This window comes from Nicotiana tabacum, chromosome 17 (genome assembly GCF_000715075.1).
Source record: "Nicotiana tabacum cultivar K326 chromosome 17, ASM71507v2, whole genome shotgun sequence".
In the NCBI taxonomy this organism is placed as follows: domain Eukaryota; kingdom Viridiplantae; phylum Streptophyta; class Magnoliopsida; order Solanales; family Solanaceae; genus Nicotiana; species Nicotiana tabacum.
Window position 1 is genome coordinate 137,539,139 of NC_134096.1, and position 27,155 is coordinate 137,566,293.

General features: G+C 36.0%; 2 protein-coding genes across 4 annotated transcripts; both read right to left on the reverse strand.

The window, feature by feature from the left end:
- Window positions 1-4,460: 4,460 nt before the first annotated feature.
- LOC107804362 (protein GRIP) lies at window positions 4,461-19,141 on the reverse strand. Of its 2 annotated transcripts, XM_016628251.2 has the most exons (23): window positions 18,835-19,141; window positions 18,275-18,443; window positions 17,642-18,149; window positions 17,320-17,435; window positions 16,185-16,354; window positions 14,101-14,194; window positions 11,466-11,552; window positions 11,293-11,373; window positions 10,914-11,039; window positions 10,145-10,253; window positions 9,988-10,067; window positions 8,502-8,630; window positions 8,292-8,392; window positions 7,841-7,974; window positions 7,646-7,743; window positions 7,454-7,573; window positions 7,294-7,324; window positions 7,133-7,191; window positions 6,074-6,145; window positions 5,951-5,998; window positions 5,577-5,682; window positions 5,393-5,451; window positions 4,461-4,955 (listed from the first exon to the last, which is right to left on the reverse strand). In XM_016628251.2, exons 3-23 carry the CDS (start codon window positions 18,144-18,146, stop codon window positions 4,845-4,847), a joined length of 2,436 nt encoding a protein of 811 aa, XP_016483737.1. In that variant the 5' UTR covers window positions 18,147-18,149; window positions 18,275-18,443; window positions 18,835-19,141; the 3' UTR covers window positions 4,461-4,844. The 2 variants fall into 2 exon arrangements, with proteins under 2 accessions (XP_016483737.1, XP_016483736.1); XM_016628250.2 differs by lacking the exon at window positions 18,275-18,443.
- Window positions 19,142-20,207: 1,066 nt separating this feature from the next.
- Window positions 20,208-26,596, reverse strand: LOC107804363 (serine acetyltransferase 2-like). 2 transcript variants are annotated; one of them, XR_012701501.1, is made up of 10 exons: window positions 26,064-26,596; window positions 24,975-25,172; window positions 24,835-24,894; window positions 24,244-24,339; window positions 24,117-24,141; window positions 23,881-23,975; window positions 22,221-22,387; window positions 22,049-22,122; window positions 20,719-20,989; window positions 20,208-20,532 (listed from the first exon to the last, which is right to left on the reverse strand). XR_012701501.1 is itself a non-coding variant. In XM_016628253.2 (10 exons), the coding sequence occupies exons 1-10, from the start codon at window positions 26,316-26,318 to the stop codon at window positions 20,495-20,497; spliced, it is 1,068 nt and encodes a 355-aa protein (XP_016483739.1). In that variant the 5' UTR covers window positions 26,319-26,596; the 3' UTR covers window positions 20,208-20,494. The 2 variants fall into 2 exon arrangements, 1 of the variants encoding a protein (XP_016483739.1); XM_016628253.2 differs by having other exon boundaries at window positions 20,930-20,989.
- Between the last annotated feature and the right edge of the window lie 559 nt (window positions 26,597-27,155).

A 27,155-nucleotide genomic window follows, 5' to 3' on the forward strand; every position in this document is an offset into this window, starting at 1 on the left:
GTTGACTTCTAACTTGTCGGTAGTGTAATGGTCCCATTGATTGCTGCTTTGGGACCTGCTACCAACCTCTGTGTAGGTATAGTTATTATCTAAAATTGGAGATTTAAGCAAACTTGGTTAAGTGGAATTGCTAATAACACCCACCAATAACAAGGGGTTGGTAGGAAAGGGGTTTATAGATGGGAGTGCTGATGAAAGGATGATTAGCCAAGAACCATGAATGGTATCTGAACAAAAATTGGATCAAGCATTTATCTGTACGTGAAATTTTTGAATAAACCAAGTCAAAAGAATATGAAATCACAAACAAAACGGCAAAGGATTACTGAAAAATGATGTGGGTTGAGTGGCCAAGGGATAGCAATTGTTCGTCATAAGAAAAAATCTAGGAAGTCACCCGAGTTGCATAGTTTTCTCGACACACTAAAATGGTAAGTTTCTATACTAATTCAAATTAGTAAAACTTATTTGGATAGAAATACTAAATCACGATGAACTACCTTTCTAATTATTTTAGTTAAGTACTATATTTAGAATTATTCTTGTTAATATTGTGTGTGAATTTACTATTAAATTTTTAGCTCAAACATTGATTCAGTAATTTACTTTAAAAATTTCATAACTCCATTGTTCGTCCTTAGAAAGTGTTAAAAAAGCAAAGTGGGTCTTCTTGATTTGGTGTTATTTGACTAAATTGGTGATTATGGATCGCTCTTGTCGGAATTTGAAGGTTTTGTTTCAAATTTGAGATCATTTCGAACAGATTCAGGGTGGTTTGGTCGAAATTAAAATGCAATTTCGAAAAATACTTTGTTGAACAACAAAATTAAACCAATCAGGTAGATGAATAATTTAATAGATAAGTCAATTGCATATAACACAAACTCATGCTAATCTTTTAGAGTTTGGTGAACAAATGAACAAGTACAAAATCATGCTTACTGGATAGAGTTTGTGAACAATCTAATAAATAGGCTGAATGCAGACAATACAAAGTCATGTTAATCAGGTAGAATTTGTTAATAATTAACAATATATATAAAGTAAATATAATATAAAATTTACCAATCCGATAGAAAAATATAAAAATTGCACGGGGCATCCTATTTGGTCGCCCCCATTTAACTTATACCCACTTTTTAAAAAAGTTTTAACTTGTACCCGCTTTTAAAACAACTTCAGGCCGCTTTCTCCTCCTCATCCTCCTCCTTCGTTTTCTTCTTCTTCTTCTTCTTCTTCTTCTTCTTCAGGCGATAATGATTTTATATGGTGGTTGTGAACATATTTTAATGTAGTTTATGATGTTTTACAATGGTGAGCTGTTATGACGCTTTATTTTTTGTTATTGCTTAGGGTTTCTTTTTCTTCTTTTTCTAAATTGCAAAATGGGTTCATTAGATTTATTGTTGTTTTGATAAATTGATGATTGAGGTTTGTTCCTGATGATATTTGAAGGTTATGTTTCAAATTTGAGCTCATTTGGAGTAGATTTAGGTATTAAATCGTAAATTGGATTGTTATAATTCGAAGAACAAATTTCTGTTTCTGGGCAATTTGCACTTCATGCCTATTTGGCCTTAAGTGCATAAAAACGTTGGTTGCACTTAAGACCTTTTGGCCTTAAGTGCATCTGAAGTGCAATTTTTCACTTCAGACTTATTGGCCTTAAGTGTAGCAAAACGTTTGTTGCACTTCAGACCTTTTGGCCTTAAGTGCATCTAAAGTGCAAATTTTCACTTCAGACTTATTGGCCTTAAGTGCAATTTTTGACTTATTGGCCTTAAGTGTAGGAAAATGTTTGTTGCACTTCAGACCTTTTGGCCTTAAGTGCATCTGAAATGCAATTTTTCACTTCAGTCTTATTGGCCTTAAGTGCATGAAACAATTGGTTGCACTTCAGACCTATTTGGCCTTAAGTGCATCTGAAGTGTAATTTTTCACTTCAGACTTATTGGCCTTAAGTGCATCTGAAGTGCAATTTTTCACTTCAGACTTATTAGCCTTAATTGTATGAAACTATTGGTTGCACTTCAAACCTATTTGGCCTTAAGTGCATTTAAAGTGCAATTTTTTCACTTCAGATTAATTTTTTTTAACTTCAGACCCAATAAGTCTGAAGTTGATCGTAAAGTGCGTACGCTTGCAAACTGTTTTGCAAAGTGGGTATAGGTTTAATTGTGACCTCAAAACCGGGTATAGATACAAAAGCCCTTAAAAAAATCCATGACAAATAGTAAGCGTGTGTAGGGTGGGGGTCATTTTCTAAATACATTAAAGACAAAGAATAATATTTAAAGACCAGCCCCTTTATAGGGCCATTCCGGTCAATCACCCATAGGATCCGTTTGGTCATTAAAAAAATTCACTTTCTTCTCGAATTTTTTTCACTTTTTTTCGGAACATGAAATTCCAATTCCAACTTGAAGTTGAATGTCGGAATTTTTCGGAATTTGAAAAGTTCCAAAAGCTATTTTTCACAATTTTCAATCCAAATCACTCACAAAAATTCAAAAACAACTTCAATTTGTATTCATGCCCAAACACAACACCAATTTCCGAATACCATTTTTAATTTTGAATTTCCTTTTTACTTTTTTCGGAATTTCACAATTCTTATGTTCAAACACCCACTTAATCTCTCCTGTCTGGTGCTTTGGAATAGAACTAGTGAATCTTAACCTATTTTCCTTCGTTCGGGTGGAAAAATAGGGGAAAAGAAGATAAGTAAAGATTCACCCTTCAAGATCCAATCATTTTCTATATCACCAACCCCAACTATGACTCAAGACACTGATGGAAACATAACAAGTGAAAACGTGCTATTGTTAATGCTTCATTCTTTAAGATATAGTCTACCGAGTCAAATACGTGGTTGTCAAGAATCCCTCTTGCTTTGCATCTTCCTCCTTATTATAGATATAATTTGAATACTAGACCACAACTCAAGATCAATTTGCTCGCCTTTTACCGACGAAATAAAGAATTTATGACGACCAAAGTTATGGAAACTGCCAAAGAGTAAGACTACTTATTTGCCAATTACAGCAATGGAAGCTAGATTGCGCCTGACCAAGTGGCATGTATACTGCTTGGCTAAACACATTGTATAACATGCGAATTTGACTAATCTTTTAATCTAGGCATAGACAACAGATTTAATACTGCAATGCATTTGAAACTTCCAACCAAGGGTGTACAAAGAAAATCGATAAATCGCACCAAACCGATAATCCGAGTCAAACCGGAAAAAAAAAATCCGATGTAGTTTGGTTTGATTTGGTTTGGTATTGAAAAATAAAACCCGACCATAATTGGTTTGGTTTGGTTTTAACTAAAAAAAGTCAAACCGTAAACAAACCGACGCGATAGTACATTTATATAATTTTAAAAAATATTTATACATATAAATATTTATTGTAATGTAATTTATAAATATTTCTTAAACTTTTTCACAGTTTTATCTTTTAACGTATTATTTCAAGTTTAGACTTAACATTCTTGAATGGTAAATAAATTTTATAGGCCATAAATATAGTAACTCAAACAAAGTTCAAATCAATACTAATGCTAACAAAATAAATTCAATTCAATACTAGAAATAACGATAGTGTTGGATAATTATTTTAGTTTTACATTGGTTTATAATAAAAATGCATAACATAGTTTATCTTTTTTTTTAGTGCTTAGTTATGTAATTAATATTAGTACTTATTAGCTATACTTATTTTAGCATGACCTATATAGTATTTTTAGATTATGTTAATTTTCATTATGGCTTATTAATTAGCAATAATTTGTTTTATGTAATTTTATTATTTTATTTTTGTTACTGAATATTTTAGTATAATGCTATGATTTATCTCATATTATTGTGTTAGTTTCTTCGAAAACACATTGTATAGTTGTATTTTACTAGGACTTAAGAAATATTTGGAGCACAAGTTACATATTTTATGTTATGAAGACTTTACCGGAAAAAACCCGAGAAAAACCGAGATTGAAAAACCCGACTTTGTTGGTTTGGTTTGGTTTATAAATTTAAAAACCTAACATCATTGATTTGGTTTGATAATTGAAAAATCCGAACCAATCCGACCTATGTGCATCCTTACTTCCAACTATAGATATTCAATGAAAATTTTCAATATCCATTGTTGTTTAACTGATATAAATATTGGGTGATCATTGTTTTTTTTCCTCTGTGATTTTAGCAAACGAGTTATACAAGCAATCGTATAATTTAAATGGATTTACAAGATGCATAGTCTAGCATACACATTTATTTTGACAATCAGCTAGAGAATCATTACAGTCATTGCACCAACAACCAGAGAATCACCACACCAGCAACTGCTTTTATGCACATTAAAGCTTCTCCTAATTACAATTATGACTACCCCTTACACAGCGCTTAAATGTGTGATAAGCAATTGGCTCCATAGCGGTAATCAAATAACCTCTGGCAATCAGAACGTAAATCTTTGATTTCAGAATAACTCTTCCACTATTATTTCATGATTTTAACAAATGTAATCTTCCCTCTCTCTACACCCAAAAAGAAAAAATGGAAGAACGAAATACCACTGGTATACAACTCAAGTGAAGAGCGACAAAGGATGCCCTATTCTTGCCTGTATCTCGTATTGCTTGTTTTCTGCTTTTCTTTTGCATCAGTTCTATACAACAAACAAAATCTCTTTTCACACGGCATTTCTTTGTTAATTACATAAGAACACAAAAATTTCCTCTACTGCAGCTCTGCTTCCACGTCGGCTCCAGGCTATCCAATCTACTTGAAGCTGGATTATACAACATATACCACCTCTGCGACCATCTAATGGCTGTTAAGAGAATGAGAATCTAGAAAACAGTGAAGTCCCAGATCCTGAAGTATCTTTTGCAGGGCTGGCTTGAGCTTCTATAGAGGAGCGATATGCTTGTTGGCACTTCCGCATCTGCACGAGTAAACTCATGAGGTTTTCAGGTTATTACACTCCTATGGTACTCAGTATCGACGTAGGAGTATTTAACTGAGTAAATATCAGCATCAGACTGAAAACTGCAAAAAGTTTCTGCTGCATATGCCTTCCAAATTAAGATATACGCAAGTGATAGCACATTTTGCAATTTCTACTCATTTTATAGAACTACATTTTGCATTTCATAGACGCATAAATATGATTATCTGAATAAGTTTCCTATATCTGCAGTTAAAATGCATACACTTGCCCATGTCAGATGAGCTAAAAGGTACCAAGTCACAATAAGTCTCCATGTTCTTATGTTAACAGTTATTCATGAATATCATTGAGATATATTAACATAACCATCAGCAATATTTTAGAAATGAAAGTAGTAGTTTGCTACTACAATTGGGTAACAAGAATATCACCTCCTCAGGGCTGAACTGGAGAAGCATTGCAACCACAGGTAACAGAGCCTCCACTTCACCTGTGAAATATTTATCACAAACAAGTAAATAATTACGTATGGAAATATTTAGTTCAACTGAAAAAACATCCTGCTTTTACAGGGAACAAATTTTAAACCTTTTCACTGTAACACTGAAAAGTTACCTGTCTCGAGAAGTTTTAAAATGACATTCTTAAGATACGTCATATCTACCCCTTCCCTCTTCTGTGATCTATCCATGTTTCTTAGCTCTTCTTTCAACTTAGCTACCTGCACTCATAAAAGCAAAATTACATTAGAATCAAAATCATAAGAAGTCCAGGTAAAAAGACAGCACAGAGGTTGTCTAAGCCGACAAGAAAAGATTCAGCTGCCTAAGCCCAAATCAAACATTAAACCAATGGCCAAACAACTCAAGCAACCACTCCCCCAGCCAATCCCCAAGAAAGAAGAGAATTAGTTATCGAGATGGAGTACAAAAGTTAGAAGCAGAACATGATGTATATTGACAGATACAAGACTTCTATATCAGACATACCTGCTGGTTGTGGAGACGATTTTCACGCTCGAGCTCTTCTATCTCCTCCTGAATCAATACATTAGAGTCTAATGAGGGAACTATCTCTTAAGAATATTGATGTTCTTGGAGAGAATAACTCACTTGAAGTGCGAGAATGTGACGTTGTGACTGAGAAAGCTCTTCTTCTCTTTGCGCTTGTTGCCTTGCCAAAACCTGAAAACCAAAGATGTGTAAATAAGCAATGGTATTGACTAGTGACACAGAAATGGAGTCTTTGAGTGCTAAAAACTAATGTTCAATAACTAAAACCCAGATACAGAGCTTTTGATTACCTCAAAAAGTTCCATCCACTCAAATTACAGATTGGAATGTTGTTATACTTTCTTCCAATGACTTTACCAACTTCCACTGTAAATATGTCACACAAACAGAAGCTGAACCTTTTACCTCTATTATGAATCCACCTTCTTCTTTTTTGTCTAGTTTAACCATTCGGTACCCGAAACTCAATAACCTAACTGATCCCGATTCGTGCTAGGTAGGCCCACTAAGGGGGGTAATATGCGCCCTACTGAAAGATTCTCCAACTCTAGGGCTTGAACCTAGACCTCTGGTTAAGAGTTGAGGGATCGAAACCTCACACCATACCCACTTCATTATAGCACCCTCAAGGCTAAGAAATTATTTGGCAGTCTATTAAAACATAAAAACCTAAATTTACAAGACTTTCACAGAACATTACCATATTGATGACTCAACTTGCACGTTGTAACTATCGAACGAAATTTCTTACACGTAGAGATTTTGCAAGGACTACCTCAAGTAACTACAAGATTTTATAATGCTAATTCGATAACTTCCAACCCCCAGAGAATTACTTCTTTATTAGGTGGAAAGAAGACAAATTCTTTCTCCTCACGTATGTCACTAGACCTTTTGCATGTACTCAAATGATTCGGGAAATAGAATTCAGTCCTACTCCTAAACATTCATACGTAATCAAACGGCAATGCCTGTCCCCTGACATCCAACTATCGTCTTCAAAGAATTGCATAAAGCATGTCCGACCATGTTTGGATGGACTTAAAAACTGTTGCCACCCATACCATCTATACCTCACTCTTTTTGATTTCTTTTTTCCCCTTCGCAGTAACTTGATGAAAATATTGCACAGTAATGTAATTAGAAAATTGTCCATACTAGAATCTGTTGTTCAGCAGCTGAGGTAGTCGAATTTGGAGCATCCTGCTTGTCATACACTGTACAATCATTTCCAAGAGCAGTATTAGTCACTGAAGCAACTAGTTAAGAATTCTCTTTTAAACTGTAGAATGAACTAAAAAGTGCTGAAGATCTTATACCTCCTGCATTGGAATTGCCATTGTGATCGGCCTGAGATTTGCAGAAGAAAGATAATGATTTTAACAGAATGCTTGAATACAAATGTTAAATGGGTGCATTGCTAAAGCAGATACATGAACGACACAGTATGAATAGATAATTGGAGACTGATTCACTTACAAAGAATTTGGACTGAAGTTTGTGGCGAAGGTTCTCATTATCATCTAGAAGTCGAGAGATCTCATTGTCCTTCTCCTCAATCATCTTATCAGCAAGGTCACGAAAAGAATCAAGCTCTTCCTACAAGTTAAAGAACTCAGTATCACTAAAACTAAAAAGTGTTATGATCATAATATGATTTTAAATCATTACCTTCAGTTTTTTACAGCTTAGTTTGAGGTCCTCTAGTTCTTTTTGAACATTATCACTGGAGGTAACCGCACTCTCCGCTTTAAATGCATCACATTTCACTGCAAAATAGTATCTTGAATGATATATCTGTTTGGAAGCTAAATAAATGGCAATACATAAAGAGAAAGGTTGATAATCATAATAAATTAAGATTACATCGCCATGTTTCTTCCACATTTTGAAGGTTTATTTCCCATGCTTCCTTCTCTTTTTGGTGGGCAGAAAAAGCAGAATTGAGCTTCATTTCCATGCTTCTGATCTGTTGCTCTGTAGCACGAAGAGCTTCATCTCTGGAAAGGATTTGATGGATAAGTGTGTTAATTCATTCTCCTTAAGCAATAAAAAACTAAATCAACTCTGTAAAAAGCTCACTGTACTTCAACAATTTAGATTCAAAACAATTGTGCCTGAGGGAGTGAATGAGCTAAGAGAACGTCAATGTGTGTGAGCTTAATATTCAACAAACAGAAGAAGATAAACAAACTGCAACCAGATTTATTGAGATGCATACTGTGAATGTCTGAAAAAAGCACGTCAAAAACAAAACCGCGCAAAATTTGTTTTCAGGTCCATCTGGACATTGAAACAAGTCATTAACTCGGATTACCTGTCTGAAAGTTCCTTCTCATGATTAGCTAAAGTGTCCTTTAGATCTTCAAGGGCTTTATCCCTTTCAGAAGAGACTGACATTACCTCTTTCTCAGCCTCCTAAAAGAGCAAAGATTTTAATGTTTTAGCAACAATTAAACAACCTTAATGTTAAACTGTTAATCCAAAGCATTTCGCATGTTAGATAGTAACACCAGGAAGCATGTACCTTCAATGCTTCCTCAAGTGCTTTAAGTTGTTCGTTGTCCCTAGCAGCAGCCAATTCAGCATCCTTTCGCTGAAGAAGTGCGTGAGCACGAGCCTTGTAAGACGAAAATTCACTTTGAATGCGACTGATCTGCAAGTTACCATAGAAGAGCAAATCATGATACATAAAGCAAAGAGCATTTGAGTCAACATTTGGTATCGCAGTAATAAATATTAGCCCACTTTTCATGCAACAAAACTCTCTCTAATACCAAACTCTTATGGAGGAAATAGTTAAAGTCAATGACGAGTTACTCAACATCCTAAACTCGCCTAATTCTATTGAGGGTTTTGGTTTATGGACAAGTAATACTGGAATTATAATCTGGGAATTAAAGAATGACGAAATTATTAACGCATATACTTTTTGGGTAGATTTTTGGTTAAAGAAAGCAGTAACTAATAACCAGCAGAAACAGAAAAGAGTAATAAGCATCCAAACATCCATCAACTTGGAATATCTCCGACTAAGGCCCTATATGCTTGCTGTTGATGGAGCTCTGAAACTGATTCCTTTTTTTTAATCAGGCAAAGCTCTGAATCTAAATCATCGAACGTCAGCCTACTGAGTGCTTTTTTTTTTCTTTCACATCCACTTATTAGCTATTAATAGGTCTGAATAATTCGGATCTTGTACACAGTCTTAAAATCATTAAGAGCGTTCACTTAAAATTCCAGTGAATATTACCACCCCCAACCACCACCGTGCAACCACAACCACCAACCACCTCCACCTCCACCACCAGCCACCTCCACAACCGTCAACCATTACCACCAAATAACCAACCACCTCCACCATTGACCACCACTAGCCTCCACCGCACAACCACCAGTGCTGACCCTTCAAACCACCTTCAAAACTAGTCACCACAACCAACTGCCTCTACCACCAGTCTCCTCTGCACAATCACCACCACAAACCACCTTCACCACTAGTCACCACTACCAACCACCTCTACCACTAACTGCTATTGCACAACCATCACCTCCACTGTGGCCATCACCGATATCTATCAGCTCCGGCCACAGCTGCACAACCACCATCTCCAATCTCCTCCATACAACCACAAGCACCACCCACCACCTTACAGCTATTATAGCCGACCACCACCACCGCCAGTCACTGCCGCTAGTTTTTATAGTGTGATTCATCAAATAAACAATTTATATAACACCATGTTAATACATATTTTCTAATATTTTGTAGATATAATATTTATTAGCAATTTATTTGAATTATATTTATTAGTTTTAAATAAAGATAAAGTATCAACATTCAATTGCTGGAAAAAACAGTCTTAATTATCCAGCATTCAGATCTTGATGCAACATCTTAAAATTCAGATGTGTATACAGATTCAGTCGTCCTAATCTTAATAAAATTAAATGGTGCCAAAACATTTGCGAGAAGACGAAAAATACGAGTTAGAATAAGAGATTAGAATTACCTCTTCTTTGGTCGCCATCAATTCAGCCTCTTTTGCGTTTAACACCTGAGACTGAGCTGATAATTCTGACTCCAGCTGACCTAAATTGAGGAAAACAAGTATAAGATCCAAATTCATCTTCTAAAACAAGGTAAATAACCAGAATACAGGGATGTACTTCTAAATTTGGCTACTTCAATCTCAGCACGGATGCAGTTACTCTCAGCAATCTCCAGCTTTGTTCTGAGTGAATGGCAGGTGGTTTCCCAACTATCTTTTTCTTTCTCCTGAATGAATAAAAAACATTACAGTTGTAAAAAGATTTTAAAAAAAAAATAGGCTACACATCTTACCAGAGACGAGAGAAAATCATTTAGAAAATGTTTAGGCCAAATTAGTTAGTTATTTGCTCCATTACACATATCACTTGACAAAAGCACAAACAATAATGGACATATGACCAAATTTGATCATGAAAGACTACATCATGGGAGATTGAGAATTGACCCTTATGGGGACACGCATCAAATTGTTAATCAAAAAGGGAATTCCCAGCACATATTTAACTATGTTCCCGTACTGGCTCTCGAAGCTAGATATTATGACTGCTAAGGAGTAACTGCAACACTATTCTTCAGAAGATCAGCAGTTTCATCCACCACCTTTTCCTCTACTCAACTAAAAAGGGACGGGTTGGTAAAGAAATTTTGGTAGGCAGAGAGTAACAAGTATAATTTAGACTCCCAACCATTAAGCCCATTATCAGGTGTTTGACTGCAATTGAAGTAGTAACTTCCTTTTCAAATTTAGCAATCTCAAAAGCGAGTGGAACTTTAGCAACTTTATTGTCTTGGAATAATGTAATGTTCGAATGACTGACATGAACCGAAAAGCATCAATTAGGAATGACTTTTAAGGTCAAATTGGCAAAAGGTGTCAGCTCATACGTGTTCGCTTTTCAGATGAATAATGTCTCCTTTTAGAGTTTCAACAGCAGCTCTAAGTCTTGCTGCTTCGCCACTGGAAGCTGCATCCATCTCTGCAATCTTAGACTCCTTCTCCGCAATCAGAGTCTACAAGGAAAAAAACACACTAAAACTCCGTATATCCAGAAGATACAAAACTTGAACAATTAATGCATAATAGACAGGATCCTGAGAATGCTATGGAACCAATAATCGGCTGAGCAAGAAATATAAATGATGTCATTTGTCAGATCGTTGATGCCTCATTAAATTACCAAAATATAGATGAGCAAGATGAAGTTGTTTTAAATATCTTGTATTCCTTCCACCTCTTGTGTACAACTAGGAATAGAATTATTACCCGTAGGGATGAGATTGTTTCAGTTGCTTTGCTTCTTTCAGCCAATGCCTCAGTAATTTGGGCTTCCAGAATCTCTCTTTGCTGATATAAAAGAGAATTTTATTTAGGAAATAAACTACTCAGGACTAAAGAAAGAAGCTAAAGCACGATCAGCATTAATACTGCCCTTGTACCTTCTGGTGCTTTGAAGAGAGGTCATCAAGTGAAGCTTGCCTCTTCTCATCTGCTGCCTGCAGCAATGCTCCCATCTCTTCTAATTTCTGCAAACCAAGATTCAGTTACATAAATGCTAAGAAAAGCAAAGATCCTCCAAGTTCAAGAGATGTATCAGAGAGAGAACTTAAACATAGGCCACCTATACCATGATAAGGCCATGAACATTACAAATATCATGAATTTCAGAATTGCACAACTGTTTTATTTCTAGCTTTTTCTATCCAATATGAGATTCCTGGTCCTCAAATTGACTTCTCATTTCTCCTTGAAAATACAATAGCTTCTCTCCAGACCTTGATAGACTTATATTGAATCTTATCCATTTAAACCGGAAAGAACACGAGGCCATTTAAAAGACAGAATGTGTCTTTGCTTCTGGAATAAAACCCTGGACAACCATCCACATATGAAGTCTGCAGAGATTTACACTGATTTGAATCTGAACCCAGCTAGGCAGCTAGCAATCTATTAAAGATGATTAAATACAAAAGACAAGAAATCACATAACCTCACCACACATGAAGTGCAATTAGTTATAGTAGTGGAAAACCCCGAAAAATAACTCAAGAAGTGGATTCTTTTTACTAGATATCTTGTTAAAACGAGAACAAATAATTAACATTGTCTCAATCTCAAAAGGATTAAATACATTTATCTGAAATGACACAAGGGGACAACAATAAAATCAGAAACTAATAATCTAAGAAAAACTCAAGAGTCGAGTCATGTTAGTTAAAGGCCAGCTTGAGGCGCGCTTACGCCTTGAAAGCAGGTGGATAAGAGCTTGGCCGCTTATGCAAGCTTCAATGCACCATGGTCGTCGCCTCTAAACCCACGGGATCTATCTTGAAGTGAGTAACACTATATGATAGATAACGATGATAGAGTGATGTATTAATTAGTTAATAATATTATGGATGAATATTGAGTGAAAAAGAACATGAAATTAATATTTAGTATAAGAAAACTAGCAAGTATCTGAATTAAACTTAAAATTGTATCTTGCATCTGAATTGGAGATTTAGAACAGTTCTTAACTTTGATTGACATGAGTTTTACTTCACAAATTTCATATGTTTGCAGTTCCCAATCCACTACTTCATTGTTTACAGTTAATTTTTTCTTACATTATACTTATTGATTTTTCGTCTTGCCTTTCTTCTCAAAACCAGCTTTCTCCGGCACCATGTACTTAAAGCCGCAGCTGATAATTGGCACTCTTCGAGCTATTTCTCCTTTGACAATAGTATTTACAAATTTAAAGAGCTTTAAAGACGCCCTTTTGCCAGTGAAAAGAAAGACAAATAGTAAATTTACTAACAATTTTCTTATAAAAGAAAAAAAGGTAAGCACAGATCAACAAATGCCACACTGCCAAATCAACTTGATCTGTTGGTTTAATGAGTTCTGCCAGATCAACTTGTCTACTCACTAATCTGAAAGTTTTCATCTAATGCCTCAGACATCACTTAGGTTATCTGATTTCAGAATTGCTTTCTCGAACATGGAAATGACATAGCAAAGGATAAAAATTCATAAGCCTCCAATAACACAAAAGTCTATAACAAGGAACCAGCTTTGGGCATACAAACATTTAGCATTGAATCCAATCTTGATGCTAATAATCAGACTCTTTTCTTCTTATCCCTCCTCCGAGAGCCCACCTCAAACTGGAGCCTGGCCTTGTCCTATTTCTTTCAGTTTTACTAATAATATTTCTATATAGCCATTTACCCGCACAATGAAAGTCAAAAGACTTTTTCGCACTATGCTTCAAGGAAGTTGAAACTTCCTATCGTCAGATACAAAGACCAACACTACATTTTCAAGACTAAGATTGGATCTTCCAATCCCGACCTTATGCTGAGGGAAGTGAAGACAACTCAAGTGATGATCTATGCCGAGCAAATGGGATAGTTGAGCTAATGAAGAGCTTGCCTTTGATGTAATTTAAGCAGAACAATTAATTCGAATAATCTAGATTGAAGGGCTAGATTTATTCTGCAGAACTGATAAATAAAAACAGTGAGCACTACAGTGACATTGGGAAAAGAATACGGAGCATTTTAACTGTCTCCCTCCTTTCTTTCAGACCAGTACAGTGTCCTAAATGTCTTTGTCCTCTCCTTAATTCCAGGGCCCACTGCCTATCTCCCTTCCATTCCCCTCTCCCTTTTTTATCTGTGATGCAGAGGGAATAAAGATTCTTAAGTTTTTTTTTAGTTTACCAAACATGATAAGTAGATTAGCGATGGTTCAACCCAGTCCTATTTGGTTGTCCTATTTCTTCCTATTCCCTTGTTCCGCCTTCATTTCTTCCTTTCTGTCTCTTCTTTTTTTACTTTTTCACGGGTATGTGTGTGTCAGGTGTGAGCACCCATGTGGCAGGGTATATTCCTGTTTCAACTTAGAGCTTAACCACCTACGTACAGAAAATTGCATACAAGTGCCAAAAGGAACTAAGAAATGCTTAGAAGTAAGATGGGTAAAGACATAAGGTTGACTCAGGAAGCCATTAAGCAATTGACACCATTTCTGATTATAGGCATGTAACTTGACACATGGTGTGAAAACTTTCTTATGGCTTCATACCTGCTCTTTCTCTAAAAGCGCCTGCTGTGATGCCTCCAGAGCAATTTCTTTTGGTGCCAAAGAACGGCGCAGCTCTTCAATGTTGTCTCTGAGCCTAAAAATCAACAATTATATAAAGTGAAAATAAGAAGGATAGAAAGTATCTTAAGATTAGAAAATCTCAAAGAAAGTTTCACATTCAGAACAGGAATACTGCAATTATTTGATATAACAAAATCAATAGAACGTAAGGGATCAGTTGACATGAACTAGCTTTGCGTCTAAACAAAATTGACTATTCCAGAGCCTGATGTAACTATCTAATAAGGACTTGGCTTGCGTTTAAAAAAAAAAAAAGAGAACATTGATTCTATAATTAAAGCGAGCAATTTCTATGTGAAAAAGATAAGACAGATTGACAGAATGCAAGCTGAATAAGAGGGGAGGCAAACATATACAACAACCCAGTGAAATCCCACAAGTGGGGTCTGGGGAGGGTAGAGTGTACGCAGACCTTACCCCAAGAGGGTAGAGAGGCTGTTTCCGATAGACCCTCGGCTCAAGAAGACGAAAAAGACAATATATCAGTACCATCAACAGAAACCATAGAAATAATAGCAGCATCATAAGTACCAGAGAATAGATGAAAAGCAATAAGAATAACACGTACGTAAGGCTCGGTACTATGAAAAGTAAGAGAACAGTGTGGACACAACAATAACCAGTAGCAGTCTAGGACACAACCCTATCAGACTAGCCTCTCACTTGGTACGAAGTATAAAGGTGCTCCACTACCTCCTAACCTACAACCCTAATGCTCGACCTCCACACCTTCCTATCAAGAGCCATGTCCTTGGAAATCTAAAGCCACGCCATGTCTGCCTGATCACCTCCCCCAATGCTTCTTGGGCCGCTCTATACCTCTTCTCGTACTCGCCAAAGCCAATCGCTCACAACTCCTCATTGGGGGATTCGGGCTTCTCCTCCGCACGTGCCCGAACCATCTGAGGCTTGCTTCCCGCATCTTGTCATCCATCAGAGCCACACCCACCTTCTCCCGAATATCTTCATTCCTAATTTTATCCATCCTAATGTGCCCGCACATCCACCTCAATATCCTCATTTCTGCTACTTTCATCTTCTGGATATGTGAGTTCTTAACGGCCAACACTCTGGCTCATATAACATTGCTGGTCTAACCACCACTCTTTAGAACTTACCTTTGAGCAACAGTGGCACTTTCTTGTCACACAGGGGAGGCAAACATATGTTCTTGATAAAAAAAATTGACAAAAATTAAAGCCTTCACATATTTTAACCAACTAAAGAACCATAAATGATCATCGATTGAAGTCAAAAGCATGAAAGCGTCGCAGGAGACAGCTTTCATTCTGGTCAGGCGTGCATCCAGTCTGTCCACGTACGTAACTTCTTAGTCAGAAATACTTGAAAAATTATTTGCTCAGTTAGTATATGGACACTGGAGGAGCTCAAAGGATAATGTTGTAGCTCAATCAAGAAGTTATTCGACCTTTGGAGCATCTTTTATTCTATTTTTGGTCTAAGTTGAGTCATGCCACAGACAATTAAAGAAGCATATGTAAGCTGGTGTTATTGTAGAGTTGATAATGCCATCAAAGGGATCTGGAAAATGATCCCAACAACTATTTTCTGGTGTATCTGGATAGAGACGAAACTCAGCTGTTTTAAGGTATCTCAACTCCAACATACTCCTTGAAAGCCAGATGCTTGGTTATCTTGTTTAGCTGGAACTTTCTGACCCCTATAAATAGTACTGAAATTCTTTTGGACGTCGTTTGCTCCCTGATCTTAGGGTAGCTACTCATATATTGGAGCTAAGTAGATAACTACTTCATCTCTTTTCTATTCTACCTACTGCATCTTCTTGATGCAATTTTAATGAAATCTTCTTAATTCATCAAAAAGAAAATCAAGAAGTTTTTCGACATGTAGCTCTGTTGATATCTCTTTGCTCTTTTCCTTTTTCTTTTTTCCTTTAAAGCTAATTTAAAATAATAAGCAGATAATCCATCAAAATCACTTGTAGATGAGCAGTGTCAACTAAATTCATGAGGAGAACATACTTGTTGTTCATACTTCGTAACTGTTGTCTCTCCATATCCATTGCTTTCAGTGCCTCTTGAGCGTGTTGTCGACTGCGTTCCAGTTCTTGCTGCAATGCAGACAGTTGAGAAGCCGCACGCTCGGATTTCTCATTGACATCACGAAACTGGGCCTCAAGATCATCTTTTTCCTAAATAAACAGAACTTCGACAAAGAACAGTTAATTATTGTGATTCTCGCTTTATAAATGAAAACAACTAATGGACAACTTGACTAACTTGTCCACGGCATTTTTAATTTTAATTTCCAAGCCAATTGCATCTTTAGGAAGAGAAGAAAATAAGACCACATCATGACCACATTCATGATTCCTCCACTTTATTCAAACAGTGCTTTCATGCTTGTCTTAGTTGATTTAAAGTTCAGGCGAATTGAGCTCTACTTTTGGACTTGTTTTCATCAAGGACACACTTAAGTTTTTAATCAGCAGCTCTTAAACCATTCCACAATGCTGTAATTCACAAAGGGCAGATTCACAAGTGAACTAGTCCGATTCTTTTGAGCTACAATTCTTTTGAACTAAGGGACAGTCTACTGAGCATAAGTAACTTACTATCAACACCAATCCAACAACTAAGCAGCCATCTCAACCTAAATGGAAGAGTAGGCTATCTTCCTCTACAATGTAGTTTCACGTCGGAGGTTTTTTTTTTTTTTTTTTTTGTGTGTGTGTGTGTGTGTGTGTTGGGGGGGGGGGGGGGGGGGGAGTTTCACGTCGGAGTTATGGTCCATAGTGCCCCCTCTTCAATATATCATGGGTGACTCCTAGTGCAAAGGCAACGATAAGCTGAAGGGCAAGGAAGATGCATATAAAGAAGAAAAGAGTAGTTGAAATTCTCTTCTTTGGACGATTTGGAGGGAAAAGAGTAGTAAAATTTGAAGGAGTTGATAACCACCTATCCATAAACAAAAGTCCTCTTCGGTTTCATTTGTGTTTTTGGTTTGTGAGAAAATACTATTATCAATGGATGGTTTGCTAGAATTCCGAAAGTGTTGTACATGTAAAAAACTTTAGTAAAGTTGACCAAGTTCTGATGAGATATTAATGAAAGACATCAGACTTATCAAATAAAAGAGGATGATCTCAGAATTTACCTTCTGCACCTCTTGAATGCGCTGCTTTGCTCGTTTGTGAAGTCTGTTGAACTTTGAGTCTAGCTCTGAGTACCTTTCATCACGTTCTTTTATTTCCTGATCCATCTTATGTTGTACTATTCAAACAAACCATTTATCGACTTCAGAATAGCTTATCTGCTTTATCGATTGAAACTAAGAAAAGAAAACCAAAAGAATCTGCAACTACCAGTGAAAATACATCACTACACTTTTAGAACTTATCATCAAAGCTCAAGTTCTATATTTGATGTTGAATTTAAGCAACTTGAAGATGAAAATAGAAGTCAAAGTAAATCACAACCTTCAGCAACTTTGGCAGACAGCTCTTGGACCTTTGTGTCTGCTTCTAAGTATAGAGTCTGAACATGCTTTAGTGCTTCCTCAGCCGCACCTCGTGTTTGTTTTTCCTCCAAAAGTTCCCTCTCCAAGGATTCTATCTTCTCATTAAGATCAAATGAATTATCACTTGCCCCATTTTCATGCCCAACTACTCTCACTTGTTGGCCAGATTCATCAGAATACAGGTTGATGTTTTGCCACCCCACAATCTGAGATTTCAGATATTCATTCTGGAAATTGAGTTCAACAAGCATTTGTACAAGATCATCATGGCTATCACCTGTATGTTGATAACCATCATAAATTCCGTTCTCCTTTACATGATTACTCTCAATATTGAAGTTATTGAACTGTTTCTCCGTTTTGCTAGCATCTTCCGAGTGATTATCTGCAGCCCCACTATTAATATCTCCCTCCATTGTTTCGGCTTTTGCCTCAAAGTAGGAGGGATTAAATTGTTTCACCATCAACTGCAATGAGTAACAATCACAAAACACGAAATAAATAATCCACAAAAACCGCATCATGTAATTCAGCCTTGAAAGTAAAGAACCAAGATAAAGTAACACAAATATCAGCTTTGAAAGCTCCTTACTATCAGCAAAATTAAAAAAGCTCCTCACAGCCGGCTTGCACCTTGATAATTCCACCGGGTACCTGCTACCTCCCACCAACAGAGGTACCGAGTAACTCTGACCACCAAGGCTTAAGCATATGGGAAGAAAGCGCCTCGTGTTTTTTGTCTCCCTTGATTAAAGAAGCTCCTATTTGAATGTCAAATTCTGGAAAGTAAATAGAAGTGACACAGAAAGATCCAACGGGCAAGCTAATTCGATGAAATGGAAGCTAGTATAAGCTTCCACACTTCACAGACTATCTCCCTATCATCATCTCACATTGTTCACACCAATGTAACCTTTTTTTTTTTTTAATTGCGCAAACACAGGAAATTGGCTCCTATTCATTGTTTCCAAAGAACACTGGAAATTCAATAGAGGTTGAGGTTTAATAGCTGAATTCATATTTCCGTTGCTAAATTAAACATTTGCAGATTACAGTATCAACCAGATCGTACGCTTAACTAAATTGAACCAATCTCAATTTAATCCACAAAGCTAAATTACCAAATGCATTGACACAGAAAAAAGGGCTAACCTTTGAAGTAATATGGATGAAGCAGTGGGGAACTGCAGATCTGGTGAAATGTACAGAGGTGCAAAAAGAGAGAATTAATGGGTTTGAGAGTGAATATTATTAAATCCCTTTATGATTGAGATACTCAATAGTCCGCAAAGAGCGTGAGAAGACAGGGGAAAACTCTGAGATCGCGTGAGGCGTGGGTGGAGTTTGCAGTCTCACGCTTCCCAGACTACAGCTTCCCGCATACTATCTGCTTTTTCTAACTTTCTCTTGTTTACTTGGAAGAAAAATATTTTTTTGGCTAGTAGTTTTTGGTTTGGTCGAGGAAAACTATTTTTCAAATAGATATTTATTAATGATCCACAATAATATCAACAAATTGGATAATGTAATTTTACGTAAGAATTCCATGGTGACTTGTAAATTTATAGTTTAACATGTAATTTTACTTAACATTCCTGCTAACTTAATATGAAAATCTTACTGAGAAATATAAAATTATAAAATCGAACTGATCTCGTAAAAAATTCCTTAAAATACTTAGCTCTCGTTTGGTCAAAGATTTTGTCTTCATTTTTTAAAAAAAAAAAAATGAAAATATTGCTTGTTTATGAAATATAATTGGGAAATAAAAATTCAAAAATTTACAAGTTCCCAAAAACTGTTTTAAGGCATTTTTTGGGTGAAAAATTTTCTTTCACTCACAAAACTCCAAATTTTCTTCAAATAAGATGCATGTCCAAACACAACTTCAACTTTCAAAATTTATTTTTCAACATAACTTTAAAAATTATTTTTGTAAATTTCAATCAAATATATGTTCAAATGCTAGCTTAGACTCAGTAAGTGGCATTGAGAAACTAGAGTGGTGGTTAAGTGGTGACGAAACCAAATCGAAGTACCTCCCCACGACCCAATATATGGAGATTAATAAGTGCGCACACAAATTTTAGCTATTAATTTAATATAATATTTCATTAGTAGTAGTGAAAGGAAATATTGAAATAATAATCGAAAAGTTGGTTTGATAAATAAACTATATGGCAGTTTCAAGCTAGTTAAATTCATATGAATTGTCGAAAGTTTAAATGTTATATCTGATAATTTATAAGTAGAATAATCCACACTTGGACCCAAAAAATGTCAGTAAAAAAATAGTACTGATCATACAAAAGCGAGACGGATGTATCTCTAATTTTTTTTTTCCTACCAAGAAGAAAGGAGAAAAAGAATTACAAGGTGGGGAATCGAACCCGTAACGCATGTACCTTGAGCTTCGACTCACATGCCAGAGCTCTCACATAAACTCGATGAATTCAGAGTAAGACTTTGTATCCAAATTAACAGAAGGAAATGTATAAAATTTAGTCAACAACACTAGACAGCAGTTTCTCCCAATATTTGCAAACGGCCTCATTCTGGCACTAATTCAAACAACAATGTTGCTGAATGATGAGTCTAATATACAAATGACTATCTCTTGGAATAACAAATACATAATTCATCTTGGCACAAATTACATGGCATTACACGCAGATTGAATGACCATCAATCTATAAAGGAGCCTTATTTTTCTTTTCAGAATCCTATATTTAAGATGGTGAAAACACTAAAACCATTTTCACCATGTTGAAGTGAATGGGGTAAGTTAAGTCAAATGGAGTTCATTAATCTCTCACGTTGCACCATCGTCCCTCTCTGAAGCCACAGCTCCTGTCACGAAGAAATACAGAGCACAATAAGAATTATGTGGCTAACCAAAAATATGATGCCTGCTAATACAAGATCTGACTTAGTACTCATGACTGCTAAAAGTGGTAAGAAAACTTTTTCAATAGATTTGACTACTGGAGTTCAGAAACAGCAAAGATACTACGCGGTATTTATGAAGCACCTTACCTACTTGGGTGAAGAAAGAAAAGAGAAGAGCCAAATTGGAACTTCTATAACTTCGTTATTATTGATTTGGATGTAGCAAAAAGGATAGCTTGATTCCAGGCAGAAGCTGCTGTAGGGGCAAAGCTCAAGTCCAACTGGAGGGCTTTGATTTGTTCCAACTAAGGCAAATATATCCCTACTTTAAGCAACATACTGCATAATGAAATCTCACCGTTAGATCTTGCTTCATTGCAGCTAATGGCTACTCGTTTAAAAAATTCCTTGCTGGCATCTGCAATATGGCAGTAGAAAGCAATGAGCAGTTAACTTCTAAGCAAAGGGAATGAAGAAAGCAATGAAACTTTCCTGTTGGTAGCTCACGAGTAATCAAATAATAACACACCAAAATTTATAATTATCATATTTTTGCAGATCACTATATACAACAAAGGAATGTTAAATTTTCAGTATAATCAGTCAGTATTAGCTATTAGGATATTAGGCTGGTGAGAATTCAGGGGGCCTAATATGTCAGCTCTTGCTAACTCAAAGAAATTAGAAACTTTTCTTGCAAGAGTCATCTTCTCGTGAAGACGTTTACTTTGACACTATTAAACATCATCATACTTTGATGGAGTAAAAGATGAATATTGATCATGACCGTAATGACCTCCCATGTTCTTTTTTCATTTTGAATTGTATTACATCTTACTGTCTCTGTTTAAAGTTTCCATCTAGGATCCATTTGTTCAAATCTATGCACCTTGCTTCGCTCATGTTTTGACATTATCTCTGCGTCTTTTTAGAGAGAAAAAAAAGTGTCAGTCAATAATAATTTTGGACTCTCTCTCTCTCTCTCTCTCTCTCTCTCTCTCTCTGCCAACCTATATTATTCTGCTTACTTAAGCCCAAAATGGCCACAATAGGATACTTCATTGGCTTCCTAGGAGAAAGGGTTAAATGTAGAATCTCTTTACTCCACCTTAGTGTTCCCATATAATTCATGTAGACAGACATATGTATTCTGAACAAATCAACTCAAATCGGATCTTCCAGGAAAAGCTTTTACAGTCAAGAGGCTCGGAATTCTCCCATTTACCATCCTCCAAGAAGGCAAGACCTAAATAACCTGATAAAGAAGATCCATCATATTGTTCCTCCTTAAGACAAAAGGAGCTAACTCTTGCAGGAGAGGGCAGCATTACTTTCTTTTTCCCTTCTTCTCAAAGCAACCAATTTCTACTAATATTTACATGCATATGTGGCATATATATCATAATAAAACAAAACCGCAATAGAGCGAGCTTCCAAGAGAAAAGAATATACTGCTAGTCTGCTAAAACAAACATACCATGCTTCATTGTTAAAGATGGATCTTGATCATCTACATAACCAATCACCTTTGCTGGTATTCCTGTCACCATACTGTAAAACCAATAGAAGGCACATCACAACCAATTCATCATGTATTATCAGAACTATTTTACAGATAAACCAGAAGTTTAAAATATATGGTACCCCACCTGTGGGGAGGGACATCCTTCATTACAAGGGAACCAGCACCAACCATTGCACCTTCCCCAATTTTTATATTTCCAAGTATAGTTGCACTAGCTCCAATGAGTGCACCTTGACCTATTTTGGGATGCCTGTCACCAGTTTCTTTCCCAGTTCCTCCTAAGGTTACCCCCTGCCCAAAATATATTTAGGTGAAAAAAGAGTCTTAAAGAGAATTTCTACCGACAAGCATCTCCACCGACCAAATATGTAGACATACTGTGGGGCATGAATAATAAGTTATGCTATGTTTAAAGACAAATACATGAGGAAGAGCATGGGGTTCTACTATCTACGCTGGGAGGCAATAAATGAGCTTCACAATAGGATTTAGAGATTTAAAGTTTAAGTTGGTTAGAGAGCAGGTTCACAAGGGTCGGCGCTCTAGTTTATAACTCACTAATCACCTGAGGGGTAATAAATGGAATTCACTATAGGATTCAGGGTTTTTGTTTGAGTTGGTTAAAGCGCAGGTAAAAGGACCCTTCGGCCTTCCCTAAGTTGGCCAAGGCAAGTAAAATGTTAGTAATGCCCTCCCAATTTTGTCCAGCTTTGACTTTGTGCGGTTCTATCAAACCCTATAGAGTTTAGCTACTCATAATTGTATAAACAATCATAGTAATATTCAAAAGCATTAAACTACAGATTAAGGAAGAACGGAGAGAAAAACTCTTGTGATCCGCGCTCCCAAGTGTTCTTGTAGCCTTTTTCCTCTCCAATAATGTCTCCCCCTTCAAAAACTAACTTTAAGAGATATTTATATGGTGGGGCCGAGGTCTACACGTCCAAACATAATGAGGAAATAAAAGTGGGATTAGAGATAACAAAGCTTTGACGTGATCATAGTGAGCGGTGAAAACGTGCGAGCTAGCGTAATTCGAGAGAATATGACTAGTACATTATAGTAGTTGCTCAAGAGAGAATTACGATAAGTCGAGTGCTCATGATCAGTAGAGAAAACTTAGGCGAAATTGTAGGAGACGTAGCGGGAAGGATTCCGATAATTGGGAAAATCATAACTCTAGGAACGGAATCTCCTTGTTCAACATCTGTACCAGCCCTTTACAATAGCAGAACATCGGGAAAAAAACTCCAAAAGAACGAAAGTATCTGCTGAACATAACCTTTTGCTAGCTTTTTTTGGGCTAACGGGAAAAAAACAAATAAGAAAAAGAAGGCAGAAGTAGAAGTTTCAATGTGGAAAGTAAGAATCAAAACAGTGCAATTGGAGAAATGTACCATCTACAAGTTCAAGGTTATAGGGATCACGTGATGAGAGCAAAGAAAAGTTAAATATAAGTGTATCAGCTGTAAGTATCCCATACACTAATAAGGCTAGCACTGGCTATTACTAACAACCTGGAAGATACAAGACAATGAAAATGTTTGATCAATGATTTGTGTTAAGCTTGAAGAACTCGAAAAATGTTGACAGGCATATAAACACTTAATTTACCAGTCATTATACTCAAATTTCTGTTAGATCTTTTAATATAAAGGTAAAGCGAATAAGCAAAATGAAGCAAACGCTTAATTATCTTATCCCCTCAATCAAATAAACCATATTGCAGGAAATTGGTATAAAATGACACCAACACCCAATATAGAGGATTCAGCATAACTCACCTGCATTAGCGAAACTCTATTCCCTATGACAGCGGTTTCACCAATAACAATACCAGTCGCATGATCCAGAAGAATTCCCTCTCCAATTTGGGCAGCTGTTTTATAGGCAAACACAGGTATAACCTAGTCATAATTATCCCTTACGAAAGTAACTCTTGTGAGAATGTAACTGATAAGAATACAGCAGAAGCCATATCTTTTGTTGCAGATGTTAGGGGAGTAACTCGAACGATTACCTGGATGTATATCAACTCCAAAAACCTGTATTGAAGTGACAGTTTTATGTTACAAGGAAGCAACATCGAGAAATAGGTGCAATGCCTGACAATGATGGCTATCACCAAGTAGAGGATATAACATTACCTCACTAACTCGACTTTGCAATGCCAATGCCAAAACTTTGCGCCCTTGTTTCCATAATGCATGTGCAACTCGATGTGTTTGTAAAGAATGATAACCCTGAGTAGATTAGCTTCAATATCAGGAACTTGAAAATTGCAATCAAATATAAGAAAAGCAAAATTCCAAGTAGACACAGAATCATGATTCTCTTTCCCTGTGACCCTTTCACTAGAAATCAGCTAAAAGGTGGTGATAATATACAGAAACACCAGTATCAAGCATGGAGGTAACTAAGATAAGAAACAGACTTCCTAAAAAATAGTTTGCCTTTCAGGACAACAGATAAAAACCAAGGATAAATTTAATGAGGTTCCTTTACAAGTTCATTATATTGGAATATAGATGCTAATGGCTGTTGCATTTAAATAGTGTTTAGATGAAGTATGGTAATTGATAGCATTTACCAAAAGAAGTTGATGTAACGGTAAACAATAATCAACAAAATGATGCGGACATAAAAGCAGATCCTTCAGAGTGAAGAGATGAAACGGGATAAAACAAAAATACTAACAATAATTAGCTAACTAGAATAAAAGACCAAAAGAATAGCACCTTAAGGTACAAAAGAGCAGAACAGTATGACAAACAAGAAGGATCCCTATCTTTACATGCCTGTCAAGAACGAGGGACAAAAGGAACTGTCAGTACAAAAAGTATATAAAAATAGAATGTACTTTTAGAATCCCGATTACCTGTAAATCAAGTCGAATAGAACATTGGATGCACCTATTGTGCATTATTACATCAGAAAATATGTCCATTAATTGAGTTGCCAAAAGTGTAGGATTTTGCAAGCGGTTGGAAAGAACAAAACTCAATGCCCGCTCCAAACAATCATGAGTCAAAATACTCGCGTACAAGAAGCTGCTTAATATTGGCTCCTTCTCTGCCTGGATCACAGAATAGAAACAACATTAAATGGTTCCTGAAAGCTTTCAGCTAAGAACATTTTAATCTACGCAAAACTAACAAATCGAGAGAATCCAGCTACCTAAGCTTACATAGTAGATTTAGATCTTTATTTGACAAGTTACTCTTAATGACCGAAAGCTGAAACAATTGCATAATAGGAGTCACAAGATTGTAGAAAAGACAACTGGTTTGGCCAGTTGGTCACTATGTTACTCCTTATTACTTCTTTCAAACTATTAAACTATCAAATTGTTACATTAACTCCGTCCTGAAAGATAACAAACACTTGGACACTCAAAAAAATCTATTTGATTGCAATATTAACATAGAGCATTAGAAGTCGGATTAATTGATATCAATATCATTAATCTATCAGGTTAGTTAAAATTAAGCTACAAGTAACCATCTATAGCACGTGTGAATCGGTAACCTGGAAACAAGAGCTTCAAGCCTTCAACCGATTAAACTAGCTAGTATTAATTAGTATATACAACTTAAATCCTTAGCAATCATACCACTGATATAAATCCAATCCCAAGAACGACTATTTCCAACAAAAAATAACACTTCGCAGAGAAATGAAAAGACTAAGAACTAGAAACTGATACAAAAATAAATCTTGATCCTAGTCGGTTCATTTTAACTTGAATGAAACAGTTGTCCGAGGTGAAATTAATGTAAAGCTATGTCAAAAAACTGGCTCATATCTCAACAAAGTCGTGGTTTCTTCTTATCTGACTAAACGTAGGCGGAAAGATGCAGATATCTTGATTCTTGTGAAACGATGCAGGTACGGATTTAGTTGGTCAATACACGGTGGTTAAAAGAAAAAATATGTAAAGCTAAAATCTCGATGAATTCAAGAATACCTCCAACTTAGCGTCAAGCTTAACAGCATCCCAGATAGGGTCACCTACAGTAGAAGCTGTATTGTCAACTGAGACGATCAAGTTCGGGTCGGGCTCGGATACTCCAACAGCGTAAACTGGAAAGACTTTTTCCAAGCGGTACTCTCCCATGGCTGAATTATCGGGTCCAAAATTTTCTGAGTTTTCTTGGAGGGTTAACGAGGCGCTGCGCATTTGAGAAAGAGCGAACCAAGTGTCGTCGCCCAAACAAGCCATTGAAAGAGACTAATTATATGTTTTTAGTGTTCTAATATAGGAGCACCCACGTGTTGTAGAAGAGTACTGAAAACTCCTAGGGTTCCATTATAGGGTGCATGCAATGATGAACCGTTGAAAATGAGAGAGAAAGAGAATAAAAGGAGGAGATACGGAAGGAAGAAGAATATGATGATGATGGTAAAATCTAAAGTGTAAACACTGAACTTTTTGCTACAACTACAACCAAGGGAGGGGGAGGGGGGGGCTTTCTCATGTTTTCTTTTTCTTTTATCTTTTAGGTTTTGGGGTTCCGTGTGGTTGATTGACAAAGACGCAATTTTGGGACGTTTTGGACCGTAGGAACTTTTTATATACTTTTAACCGAAAATGGCCAACAATGAAATTAACTTTAAAATACCTTTTGTTAATTTTTTGGTCCGCAAATATCCCTAACATTTATTTTTGGGCTCAAACTTACCCTTATATCTAATCAAACTAATTTGATCAATTTTTTGACCTTAACTTTGTCATGTGGTATTTTCTTAACCCGTCACGTATATTATTTGTATTAAATAAAATCTACCTGTATATTTTAAAATACCCAACTACCCTGACTCGCTCCTATATATTTGGACGGTCGGCTAAAAATAATTATATTCGCTAGTTAAATATATAAAAAATATATATTGATTATATTATATATAAAAATATGTATATTATATATTAATATTTTAATATATATTTTACATGATATTATTTTTAGGAGAAATTATACGGTATAGTCCTAAAAATAATATCATGTAAAATATATATTAAAATATTAATGTATAATATATATATTTTTTTATATATAAT